Consider the following 13,044-nt stretch of genomic DNA (forward strand, 5'->3'; position numbering starts at 1 on the left):
CTCGCTTCAAGCGTCCACGTGCCATTCATCTGCTCTCGTGGCCAGTGATATAATTGAGCGACAATTATACACTGTTAGTGGCTTCCTCATCACGCTTCTCGGGAGCCACATAGTGTGTGTAGTAGAAACGCTTCTCGAGGTTCTCGTCACGCTTCTCGGGAGCCTCATATTTGGTGTAGTAGAAACGCTTCTCGAGGTTCTCGTCACGCTTCTCGGGAGTCTCATAGCGGGTGTAGTAGAAACGCTTCTCGAGTTCTTCTTCGGAGTTCTCGACATTCTCATCACGCTTCTCAGGAGCCACATAGTTGGTGTAGTAGAAACGCTTCTCGAGGTTCTCATCACGCTTTTCAGGAGCCACATAGTTGGTGTAGTAGAAACGCTTCTCGAGGTTCTCATCACGCTTTTCAGGAGCCACATAGTTGGTGTAGTAGAAACGCTTCTCGAGGTTCTCATCACGCTTCTCAGGAGCCACATAGTTGGTGTAGTAGAAACGCTTCTCGAGGTTCTCGTCACGCTTCTCAGGAGCCACATAGTGGGTGTAGTAGAAACGCTTCTCGAGGTTCTCGTCACGCTTCTCAGGAGCCACATAGTGGGTGTAGTAGAAACGCTTCTCGAGTTCTTCTTCGGAGTTCTCGACATTCTCATCACGCTTCTCAGGAGCCACATAGTTGGTGTAGTAGAAACGCTTCTCGACATCTAGAGGGGCCGACTCTACCTGGTCATTATTGGAGACCGGGAGCGCGAAGGTGGTCCCAATGGATCCGAGGAGACCAACAAGATAAAAGAAGTGCATCTTGAGGTCGAAAAAAAACTTTCAGTGGCTTGATAAGCAAATGGTAAAAGATTGATTCCGAATTATGAGCCGTATCTTCCTGAGTAGGGTCATGGCTCTTTATAAGTCATGACCCGAGCGATACTAGCATCTATCTGGCATTCTGTACATTCAAACAATCATGATCCCGGCTCCTGTGGGTCATCCTAATGGCGGTCAGATATCCGGGCTTGAATCACGGAGCTCATTCGTCCAAGATACCCAAGATCCTGAGTGTCCTTGCTCATTCCGATGGCGCTCAGTTGGTTTGGGTTCAGGTAACCTACACTATCTTGTTAGCTCGGGCGAGAAGGGACGCTAATGATGCATGCCACGATCACTTCCTTGGCAGTAATTCCTGATTATTGGTGGCGTGCATGCATTAGCGTCCATTCTCGCCCGAGCTAGTATAGTGTATCATGGCGCTGGCTGTCCAAGACTACCCTGGTAATGGTCAGCTGGCTTGAGACTGTACCCAACTATCATCTGCATGATACTTTAATCACATCGTTCCTCTCGATTGGTATGGTAGATCTCGTGCGAGCGGGGATGCTATCGATTGCATATGCTGAACTTGCCTTGCACCCTCGGCCTTCCAGCCAGCTGCCAGCTATCTATCATCGGGAAGTATGTTCCGTGTTTGCATGTCAAATTGACTTGAGCAAATTCTCATGCGATGAAATCGTGTTAATTGGTAATCTTGGATGTCCGATGTTTTTATAGATCATTATTTCACAATATCAATGATCAGTGCCGCAGCAAGACCGTCTAGCTGAAACCTGCAGGAAGCCCAAAACAACACTGCATGCGCTAGTAGTAGTAGGAAGGTGTGATTGCAAAATCTATACGGAGTATCCGCAGATTCACTTCGGCTCACTCGGGATTGCATCCTCTGGCCATCCCCGGATGCACGTTCCATGTAACACTAAAACCACCATAACGCTAGACACGAGTGTTCAAAGTCACTTCTTCAATGGCTTATAGGCTGTGACCAAATGGACCCGTCCACTCTTTTACCAAAGTGGGTAAATTTGAACCAATACCAAGAAGTATTTCCCAATGGCCAGCGAGTATGACGAGATCAGCTCACCCAAATCTGGTTTCAATAGTTTTATCGGAGCTATCATTATGCACAATTTCAATAGTCTCCTTACAGAGTACAGCACGATCTGCATTGCTTACTTTCAGCTCAGCCCAGCACGTAGGTCATTGAATATGCGCAGATCGCCGTCCATCATTTCCAGAATAATGCTAAAGATAAGATTTCTAATATACCTTGGCAACATTGATTTTAATCGTAATAACCCATGCCCCATACAGTACGCTCTGGTATCTTCAGAGTGAGAGCTACTTGTTCTTTGTTTTAATTATTCCTTCCAAGGCGGATTCTTCACCACACCCCGCGCAAACACAATGCGGTTCTCGCAAATCTTGGAACGTTTCCAACGAAAGCCCGAATTCCACGCCCTCAGGAGTGATACTGATAATGACGAAGAGGATTGTATTGAGTCCAAAGAGCTTCTCAGAAAGAGGACTCTTGCACGAAATCCAGCTCATTCCACCGCCTGGATCTTCTTGACCATTACAAATGTGATCATATTGAGTATCAATATCTTTCTAGCATTCAGTGGCAAGAGAACCTTCTCAAGTGACCAGAAAAATGCCATTCTCAGACCAGTGTCATGGTGGTGTAAGTCTCTGTGCATTGATCAAAGTACTGCTCCATTTTGACAACGGTTCTTCACATTTTAGCACCCGTCCTTGATGATATAGAGATTCCAAGATATGAAACAACACTGAATGGCACGCTCTTTCCTTTGCCAGAGATATCGATTGCCCGCCAGGAGCCCAGTGCCGAGAATGACGCAGCTTGGCATCAGTATGAGAAAGTCTTGACGCATGTTGTCACTCGCGAGCAAATAATCAAGCTAGGCAAAGATCCTGAGAAGGTTGCTCGCTTTGATGATGAGTACTGGGGAATGGGAGATGATGCATATATGGTCCAGCTGGATGTGATGCATGTAAGATCTTCCCTTGTTCTCGTCCCTGGCATCTTCAATTGAGATGACACAAGAAACCTTGCAGTGGCTAACACGAAAAATGAGTAGCAAATTCATTGTCTAAACTTGCTCCGCAAATCCGCCTTCGAGGACTATCCGGGCTATGAACCAGAGATGGATCCCAAGGATAAGATGTGGTGGATTCATCTTGGTCATTGCACCGATATACTTCTCCAAAACCTCCAATGCAATGCAAATACGGAGGTTTTGACCCTGGACTGGGTAGAGGACCGCCAGGCACCATGGCCAGACTTCAGCGTGAATCGGAAATGTCGCGATTTCAATGCGCTGGTGGAGTGGCAGCACGACAATGCGGTTGACGCCGATAAATTCGATGCAGTATCGGCTCCTAAAGATGCTTTCGTGTGGCCTGCGCCTTGGAAAAAACAGGACTACGAGCTTGGTACCAAATTGGGCGAGCATCACATGCAGGAGGGGGAAGTTCTCAGTGATCCACACAAAAATCACGATCATCATTCGAGGAATTAATGTGGTGGAATTATCATTTAGGTATAGTTTGATCGACGTGTAGTTTAAACCCCGCTGAGAAAATAGCCCTGTTAAACCTTGGGATTTGACTTGGATACCATATAACATATTGTCAATCTTTGTTCGTGCCTTCGATATTCTTTGTCTTTTGTTTAAGCTCTAATTGTGAATACGTAGAATCCCGCTGTATACCCCACTGACATTGGCAGTTTTCCAAACCCAATAGATGCTGTGTACAATGTATATCTTAGGAATATGTACCTAGTTCGTTGTACCCTAGTGATATTTCAACTTCGCAATATTGATAGGACCTCTAAAAAAAGTATTAAAAAAGATATATGCAGAATATCCCAGCAAGTGAATTCAATAGTAGAGCAGTGATCCACCAAGTGTGAAGTTATAAACAGGCCTAAAAATGAGGGGATCGATGGATGTTTCTTAATAAAACAAGCAACTACTGTATTTTTCATGGCAATATTTATTATACGACCGCAACTAGCGCTTTTTGTTCATGTTTTACAGGAATTGTTGTGATCGACATGGTTTCAAATCCTTGCACAATATTGGCTTGGCAACACAGCTAGTCATTTTTCAATTGCACCTCAAGAATGTACCAGATTGTCAGATGCGTTCTAATACCACATTTCTCCGTAAAGAAGAGTTGGCTAAGTCTATATTCTATTTTTTATGAGATTTAACAAGTAGTCAGGGCCAAGTTAGTAGATTCTAAGGTTGGACCATGTCTGAATATATCAGATCCAACTGTCTACATGGTAGTGACAACCTATTCGGTCCACGTGTCAATGTCCAGTGTCGAGATTTCGACTTCACCTTTTTATTCGAAGATGCAATCTTAATTCTTCCAGCTATAATATTTCTACTCTTCATTCCCAGCCGCATTCATCATCTTTTGCAACACCCGGCGCAGAGGGTTTTACACAAGTCGGGAGGTTTCAAGATTGTGAGCACCAACCGCAATGTACGAATTTAACTGCTTATTCTCTTATTAGGCCTGTCTCGGTGCATTGTGCAGTTTGAACATCGTGTATACCATCCTGAGTAATCGAAATGAGCGGTTGCACACGGCAATATCCACGGCGGCAGGAGCCATCAGCACGATCGCCACCGCTGGTGCCATATTGGTGTCATTTCTAGATGCTCAACGGTTTGGGACTTCTTCACTTCTTGAAATTTACTATGTCATCCTTGTGATTATCTACATTCCACGACTACGTTCACTCTGGGTTAGTCCTGACATTTATCTTCCGCGGAATTTGTGGACAGCGCAGTATATTTTGACTGTACTTCTTGCCATTCTAGAATCATGTGGGAGAAAACTTACCCCTGCTAGTTCGTTGAAGCCAAAATACCCCAGGGAAGAGGCTCTTGGATTTTGGGGACGTAGTCTCTTTGTTTGGATCTTGCCCACTTTGAGGCAGGGTTACTCTACCATCCTTGAGGTTTCAAATCTTCCCGAATTAGACCCTTCACTCGGTGGTGACAAACCCAGCAGTCAGTTAGAAAAGGCTTGGAGTCGTTGCAGACCGCGCTATCGCCTTTTGAAAGCGATATTTGTTGCTTACGCTCGAGAAATTCTGATTTGCATCCCACCACGTTTGATTCTCGGTGGCTTCACATTTTGTCAACCCTTTCTCATTCAAACCGCAATCAGACTGTCAGAGCAACGGTCTTCACCAGCCACACAGAGTTATGGCAAAGCGCTCGTGGGGGCTTTTGTGTTGGTATATCTCGGGATGGCTGTAAGTCTTACCGAGAATCGGTGTCCAAAGACCGAGCCTTTTTAACGTGGTAATTTTAGGTATCGAAGGCAGTCTATGCGCGATTGATTAACCGTATCATGACTATAACACGCGGAGGCCTCATGTCCATGATTTATCTTTGCACAACAAAATTGAACAATAGCAAACTTGGCGACTCGCAGGCAATAACTCTGATGGGAACGGACGTGGAGCGCATATGCAACACCTTGCAAGCATTCCATGAATGCTGGATTTCTACCATTGAGATAGGGGTGGCTGTTTATCTTTTAGAGCGACAGGTTGGTGTGACGTGTGTGGTGCCGACAGTTGTCTCCCTAGGTTTGTTCATGATATCGTCTCTCACTCATCATAAACTGCACGCTGACCGGCGACGTGAGACATACAGTTTGTATATTGGGGACAATGCCTGTATCCAAGCACATCGTTCCCGCACAGAAGCAATGGGTCGTTCGAGTGCAACAGCGAATGACGACAACCATAAAGATGCTGGGGAACATGAAGTCCATCAAAATGCTTGGGCTGACTGGGACTTTTAATACAATTGTTTCCAATCTACGAGAAGTAGAGTTGAAGACATCGGAGGTCTTTCGAAAGCTCTTGATATGCACTATCACACTTTGTGAGTCCCAATCATACAGTATGAAGCAAAACAGTATTGACAGTGGGTACAGCAAATTTACCGGCGGACTTTGCTCCCTACGCGACATTTCTGGTTTATGCGATTATCTCCTTGAAGACTCAAAGCAGCTCGCTACTCGCCGAAAAAGCTTTCACGTCATTATCGCTGATTTCGATCCTGACGAGCCATCTACTAAAGTTCATCCAGTCGTTGCCGCAGTTTACACAATGTTTGGGGTGTCTGATGAGAATCGAGAATTATCTTTCCGAAACTGATCAGAACCCAGAAAAAGTGGAAGGTCGGGCAAGCGAAAGTTCGGTGCGCCAACTAGTGTCACCAGAAGCACACAATCTCTCCGCGGTACATACGAAAGCTCGACCTGACGATGGAGTTCTCCTGTCAATGGAAGGAGTTGACATTTCCTGGTCGCTGAGCTCTGACCCAATCTTCCAGGATCTCAACCTGACCATTAACAAGGGAATCACTGCTATAGTTGGCCCATCCAGCTCCGGTAAGTCCACACTGATTTGTAGCATCATGGGTGATGCTGCGGTTATTAATGGCACTCCTCTTGTGCCACTTGGCCCTGTAGGATACTGTGCGCAAACGCCATGGATTCTCAGTGACACTATCAGACACAATATTATTGGTGTAAATGGCCACTTTGACAAAAACTGGTATACATTCTGTCTTTCGTTGGCTGCCCTCACGTCTGACCTCGAAGCCTTTCCTGCGGGCGATTTGCATCGGGCAGGTATTAATGGGAGCTCCTTGAGTGGAGGGCAGAAGAAGCGAGTCGTAAGTCTACAATAATAGGAAACTGCCAGCCTGCCGTCTAACAATCCTCCGTTTCCACCAGGCCCTTGCTCGAGCTCTTTATTCCAAGTCATCGCTTCTTATCCTTGATGATGTCTGGAGTGGCTTGGATTCAGAAAATGCAAGACTTGTTGAAGAGAACATTTTTGGAGACAACGGCTATTGTCGAAAAGCAGGGCTTTCTGTCATAATCACTGCTCATGAGGGTATGATTTCCTCTTCCCTATTGCCATAATTTTGTCTCTGCAGTATGGCTCATCAATACTGTTTAGTGCCTCCATTTGTCGATCATGTGGTCGTTCTTCAGGAAGGGTCAATAGCTGATTCTGGATCCTACGAGGATGTGATAACGCGAGTGCCAGCAATCACCCGCTGGATGAATTTAGAAAAAACTGAAATCATGGAGCACATCGGCGATAAGCCTGAGGTAGCCACTGATGACATTCTAGTCATAGCTGGGGCCAGGCCGAAACAACCAACGCCTTCGTATCCAACATTGGACCCAGAACAAGATGATTCCAAGTCTGATGGCAGCTGGAGCACGTCCCTGTACTATATCAACCAAGCTGGTAGATGGAAAATTACGTGTTTTCTATTTTACTGTCTAAGCAGTGCCGTGTTTGCTAATATCGTCAGTGAGTGATTTATATTTCTTCCGCATAAGTGCAGTGAGACTCACATCTTCTAGCTATTTGGATCCAGCGCTGGTCTGAGGCAAACGCCAAACGGCCAAATTCAGACCCCGGGCTGTATCTTGGAGTTTACACTGTTTTCGTTTTCTTGAATATAGGGTTCTACGTCGCCAGTTGCTAGTGAGTACTGCTATTGACAACTGAATATCTTGTCGCTGATACCCAAACAGTGCACTCATCATCGGGATCATAAACAATACAGCTTACTCATTGCACTCGGATCTCTTAAAAACCACTCTGAATGCCCCGTGGAGTTTCTTCTCGTCCACTGATAGTGGCACGATAATGAATCGATTCAACCAGGACATGGACCTCATTGATATGAAGCTTCCAATGTTTGCGATTGGCTTTGCTGGAGGTATGTTGTCTACTCCATCCGTCCAACACTAGCCCTTCATGAGTCTAAGAAAAACCCCATCACTTCAATAGCCGCTTCCCTCTGTTTAGTCAAGGCGATACTTCTTTGTGTGGTCGGCAAATACTTCGCTATCACAATGCCTTTTCTTTTACTCGTCATTTGGTTCATCCAGCGGTACTATCTCAGGACATCAAGGCAAGTCCGACTTCTCGATATAGAAGCAAAATCACCACTATACACACATTTTTGCGAAACGATCGCAGGAATTTCTACAATCAAGGCATATAGGTGGCAGGGCCAATTCCAGAAGACATGTGATGAACATATAAATACTTCACAACGACCATATTACACGCTTTTGTCCATTCAGGAGTGGCTGGCATTTGTTCTCGATCTCGTGGTGGCTGTGATGGCTGTGGTGCTTGTCTGCATCGCCACATTTTTTGAAGACAAGTTCAGTCCTGCGGAAATAGGTGTTGGCTTGAATCTGGTTCTCACTTTCAATGACGCCTTAGCACAGGCAATATCCTCATGGACGCAACTTGAGACCTCCATGGGTGCAGTCAAACGCGTGCAAAGATTTCAAGATACAACCCCCTCTGAACACCGTCCTTGGGTGGCGACCTCGGCTCTTCATAACTGGCCCAGTCAAGGACGTATTGTCTTTGATCAAGTTACTGCTTTTTATCGGTTTGTGGGCCCATTTGCACTCCACGTAGCCAAAATCTCAGTTGATAGCACTAACACCTGCATTATTTACAGTTCGAATGAGCCTCCAGCGCTCGCGAATATTAACCTCACAATCAAATCAAAAGAAAAGATTGCAATCTGCGGTTCATCGGGAAGCGGCAAGACATCGCTGGTTTTGGCACTGCTTCAAATGATAGATGTTCGATCAGGGAGTGTCTCTGTCGATGGCCGCGACTTGTCGGGCTTACAGCCTAGTGATGTCCGCTCGAGAATCAATGTCATCCCACAAGATCCATTCTTTTTCCCGGGGACCGTGAGATTCAACCTCAATCCTACCGTGACTGCGAGAGAAAGTTTGATCGAGTCTGCGCTGCAAAAGGTTGGCCTTTGGGAAAAGATTTCCCACAATGGCGGGCTGGATGCCGATCTCCAGCCCGCGAACTGGTCAGCTGGAGAAAGACAGTTATTGGCACTGGCACGATCGTTGACATCAACCAGTCCGATTGTCATTCTTGATGAAGCGACTAGTTCGTAAGTTGTTTCCTTCTTTATTTTAGCCTGCTATTGCTAATCTCCAGGTATATCCAGTGTTGATACAGAGACTGAAAGAATGATGCAGAAAGTGATAGATGAGGAGTTTGTCGACCGTACTATCATTGCGATTGTACATCGGTTTGCCTATATTGATCGTTTCGAACGTGTTGCTGTTCTTCAAGCAGGCAAAGTCGTTGAATGCGATACCCCGAAAGCTCTACTCGCCAGGGATTCAAGGTTCAGGGAACTATATTCGGCCTCATTAGAACAGTCACTTTGAAAGGGCTCTTTGGGCTTGTTTCAGCTGTGCATGTATGTTGAATCTAGATATCATTGAATTCATAGCAGATATTTTGAACAGAAACCGCTTAATTCTTTTTTACGCTTACAAAAAAAGGTATATAGCGCCCAAGAAGAGGTTAGGTTGGGTTATAGCAGACTTCCGCAGAGCCCACAAAGCCCGAAGCCCAACCCGCAAATGGGTTGGGCTTTGGGTGAACTGGGCCTCTACTTGTGTCTTCTATGTTGTACTCGTAGCATTCCCCATACCCTCAAGTGGGCATCTACGAAAATATTTCCCCACTCACCAACCCAGCAAGCCTCTCTTTCATTTCGCTAGCAATCATCGTGAGAATTCAGTTTCAGGTATAAAATACTCATTCATTCAATCCATTCAGCTTCTCAGACTCCGCTCTGCAGCCCTCTCATATCGCTACAGCGGATGAAGAATGGCTGATCGACCTTTGCCGCAAGGCGGAAAAGGAGGGCGGGATGATCTGGGGTGAAAAGTACGGCGACGAAGTCATCAAGATTTCCGACCACATCGCAGTGAAGTACGGTGGCGTGTAAGCATCTGAAGCAACAACACAAGAATTTGCATTCAATCATGTTGATCCCAACACCGTCCACGTACTAAAGGTCTATCGATTTATTGAATCTCAACAATCAGCGAACCCACGGAGGATACCTCTTCATGAAGAATGTGCAAGGCCAGAATCTCAACAATCTTGATTTAGAAATAGCGTATTGTGTTTACCTACCCACGGGATCTAGGAGAGAGCTCCGCTATATATATATGAATCGTTTCTACGTGAATATTACACCTGTATGATATAATTCAAGGAGAAAAGCCAAGTTGATATAAAGAGTAATTATATCTCGTAGCTTGCAGTCGCATTGAAAAAATTCAAACAATTCTAGACTTCTACGGATGCCCACAGGTTAGAGCCCCACTACGCAGCGGTATAGACGCCAGGTGTCAAACCCCCATTTCTAGGCAATATCGATGCCCTGATGCCTCATTTTCTGAAATAAGACCAGCAGAATAATTAAGATACTTGAATTACTACAAGAATAGTCAGCCGTATAAGCGGCCTTGTGATGTCTTTTCAGTGGTCCTTTCAGTTATTCTGTTTAGATATACCAGTTGTATAGGTCGACGGTTATGCTTTTTGCCGTATAAGCTTTCAACCTTTTGATAAACCGGTGCGCATCGATATTCTCTAGAAATGGGATTTTAACCACTGGTGTCTATACCGGTAGCCCCACTACCCGTTCTCGATAAGGCTTTAAGCTTAAGTCTAGTTTCATCTTGTGTGGACCCAATCAGACCCTTTTTGTTGTAACGTTGCCTGTACTTCATCTAAAGCGACCGAACAGGAACTTTAAACTTATCCATTCTCATGGCGTAATGGAGTACTCTAGTCGCTGAGTGTAAGGAACTAAACAAAGTCCGGGAAATTGAGATTTGCAATGGATCAGACAAATACATGTTGCGGTGCAATTCTAAAGTTATAACAAGCCCCTAAAAGCCGAAAAGAAGGATTAGCCACGTAGCCACAAGAGCACAAAGATATTGTTGGTGTCTCACACAGGTTTTCGGGTAGTTAGAAGTTTAGCTAGTTTGCTCCTCTCCATCAACATCTTCATGGGGCGATCTCGCATGAAGATCCGCTTACTCGGAACCTAGGTGCTGACGAGTCAGAAAGATCGACAATCATAAAGCAAATGCGCACCATCTACTCAGGCGTGTTCTCCGAAGATGAATGGCACCATCCTGAAGAACAACCGAGAGATACAATCGATGGGTGACACTGCAGAAGAACGTGGCCGGTACTCCGGTACAATTCCTAGGCTTCGATGACTAGTAGAGACCGGGGATGATGCGGCTGCGAACGATCGACGTATAGCGCTTCCAGTCGGCGCCATATTTCTTTTTGCACTTTTCTTCGTCACGCGCCTCCCGGTGGATGAGCAGAATACCAAAATAAAGCATGAAGAAGTAAGTGAAAATGATTCCCCAGCCGCGGGCTTCAGGGATCTGTACGGCCTGCTTCTGTATGTCGCCAGCGCCGTTCATAGTTTCAATCATGATATAGCCGGAAACCCCGGTAGGCAATGAATACGACCACGACATCAGCCAGTCGCCTAAGTAGTTGATGTGGCGCGCCACTCCCCACCAGCCGGAAATCATCAGCTTGGAGCCACTTGATGTCTGGATGTATTTGATATGCTTCAAACGGGGGTCGTTGGGGTCCGTACGGAAACGGTTCTTCTGATTGTTGGCGCCGCGGAAGATCGAGTACCCCACACCAGTAATGGTCAGAATTAACAGAATATCTCTCGAGGACAATTCTAGTGGAAAAACCGCAAGATATCTGGTTTGCATATTGTAGATGAAAGGTACCCATACCAGGTGTCCAAAAGAGAGCATATAACCGAATCCGTCCATAATCACATCCATCGTAGTCAGAACTGCTGGTTCCATGTACAGCGCATCCAGCACATAGAAGGTTTGGGATGCGGTCGAGAGTACGATAGAGTTTGAGATATAGCCATACGTTCTGTATTGGCGGGCCATGTTGGACAAGTTCAATATGATCCATCCAAGTAGTCCTGGCCTCATCTCACACCATACATTGATATCGATTGTTCGTGAGGCCTCGTCGACAAAAGGAATAGGCAGTTGTATCCGCGGATTCAGCTCACGGCCGATGAAGAAGTCATACAGAGCATTTCCGGTGTGGCCACCCGGTGCCAACTCTCTTAGTTCGGGATTGAGTTGACCGGGTTTAGGGATCGAGAAACTTTTTGCATAAACGAAGGTGGCGAGGGCTATACAGATTATCAAGTTGGCCGTGATAATCTGCAAGTAGTTGTCCCAGATGAAAACCCATACAATGAAATCAGCACCGTACACGTATGTGCCCAGAGCTAAACCAGAGAGGATACAAATGGCAGAAGAAAATGCTAGAACCCGATTAGTAATATACCATAAAAAGAGCATCCAGGGTTCCATACCGTTGAACTTATACCGAAGCCTCCCCTTGCAGGCCAATTCTGTGCCCTCAACCACCTCGCCAGGTAGAAACACGTACAAAGTCAAACTGAGGAAGTAGTAACTCAGCACCCACAATGTCACTCGCACGTCAAAAAAGGCTTTGAGACCGTCTTGAGGCCAACCAACTTCGTCCTTTAACTTATCGATGGAAAATGTCGATGGATCGAGCAGCGATGGGGCAGGGCAGCCAGACACATCATTACAGAGGAAAGTGAAGATGTAGATAAGGGTCGAGAGACCGAAGATGAATGCAACTGCGCCGAAACTGTTGAACGTTAATCTTGGGGATCAAGCATGTGACCATTGGGACCATATATGACCTTTTCAACTTGTGGCTTTGTTTCCACGAAACCGATTGAACCGGGACCGTAGCTTTGGAAGCCTTTCTCAGTTCCATGTTGTCTTTGAAATGAGGTGGAATATCTCTAGAGAACAAATATAGGGTGGCGTAACGCAGGTGCGACAAGAGCTGTCACAAGGCGCACGTATACTAGAGAATCCAACGAGGAAAGGGGGAAAAAAAGAGTGTTATGGGTGTCTCAATGGCTTTGGAACCTTGGGCTTATATAAATGTTGTATGCTACAGTACGGGCGTAAAGGGAAGCTTCGAAGAGGTAAGCAGCACTGAGATCGTCCGAGCCGGAAAGGTTGGTTGCCGGTGTCACTGTGGGTCCCTTTGATTCTCCACAATAGCCATGGCTATCCCATAAGAAGCAGATATGTGGGTCTGGTAGAACAGAGAATGGGGATAAGGGAGTCGAATTGTTGAAACACTCGTAGAGGGCATTGCTGGAAAGTAAACGAGTACACTACACGTACGTCTACAGCTCGTGGGCTTTCAGTCAACTGACGGT

The 13,044-nt window shown here is 45.9% G+C and overlaps 4 protein-coding genes across 4 annotated transcripts; 2 read left to right on the top strand and 2 right to left on the bottom strand.

Moving 5' to 3' along the window:
* Positions 1-64: 64 nt before the first annotated feature.
* On the bottom strand, positions 65-793 carry PGRI_021010 (uncharacterized protein; the record flags this gene model as incomplete). The annotated part of the gene is made up of 1 exon (XM_040789814.1): positions 65-793. The coding sequence occupies one exon, from the start codon at positions 791-793 to the stop codon at positions 65-67; it is 729 nt and encodes a 242-aa protein (XP_040646767.1).
* A 1,431-nt stretch (positions 794-2,224) lies between these two features.
* On the top strand, positions 2,225-3,360 carry PGRI_021020 (oxidase ustYa family protein; the record flags this gene model as incomplete). Its single annotated transcript, XM_040789815.1, has 3 exons — positions 2,225-2,501; positions 2,564-2,832; positions 2,920-3,360. 3 exons carry the CDS (start codon positions 2,225-2,227, stop codon positions 3,358-3,360), a joined length of 987 nt encoding a protein of 328 aa, XP_040646768.1.
* A 2,183-nt stretch (positions 3,361-5,543) lies between these two features.
* PGRI_021030 (ABC transporter, integral membrane type 1) lies at positions 5,544-9,699 on the top strand (the record flags this gene model as incomplete). The annotated part of the gene is made up of 11 exons (XM_040789816.1): positions 5,544-5,760; positions 5,813-6,558; positions 6,620-6,782; positions 6,849-7,211; positions 7,265-7,388; positions 7,439-7,626; positions 7,716-8,316; positions 8,389-8,760; positions 8,815-8,847; positions 8,905-9,087; positions 9,528-9,699. The coding sequence occupies 11 exons, from the start codon at positions 5,544-5,546 to the stop codon at positions 9,697-9,699; spliced, it is 3,162 nt and encodes a 1,053-aa protein (XP_040646769.1).
* Positions 9,700-10,993: 1,294 nt separating this feature from the next.
* Positions 10,994-12,587, bottom strand: PGRI_021040 (Ergosterol biosynthesis ERG4/ERG24; the record flags this gene model as incomplete). Its single annotated transcript, XM_040789817.1, has 3 exons — positions 10,994-12,099; positions 12,151-12,455; positions 12,511-12,587. The coding sequence occupies 3 exons, from the start codon at positions 12,585-12,587 to the stop codon at positions 10,994-10,996; spliced, it is 1,488 nt and encodes a 495-aa protein (XP_040646770.1).
* Positions 12,588-13,044: the final 457 nt, after the last annotated feature.

The sequence above is a fragment of the Penicillium griseofulvum genome (assembly GCF_001561935.1).
Source record: "Penicillium griseofulvum strain PG3 chromosome Unknown contig_80, whole genome shotgun sequence".
NCBI lineage: Eukaryota > Fungi > Ascomycota > Eurotiomycetes > Eurotiales > Aspergillaceae > Penicillium > Penicillium griseofulvum.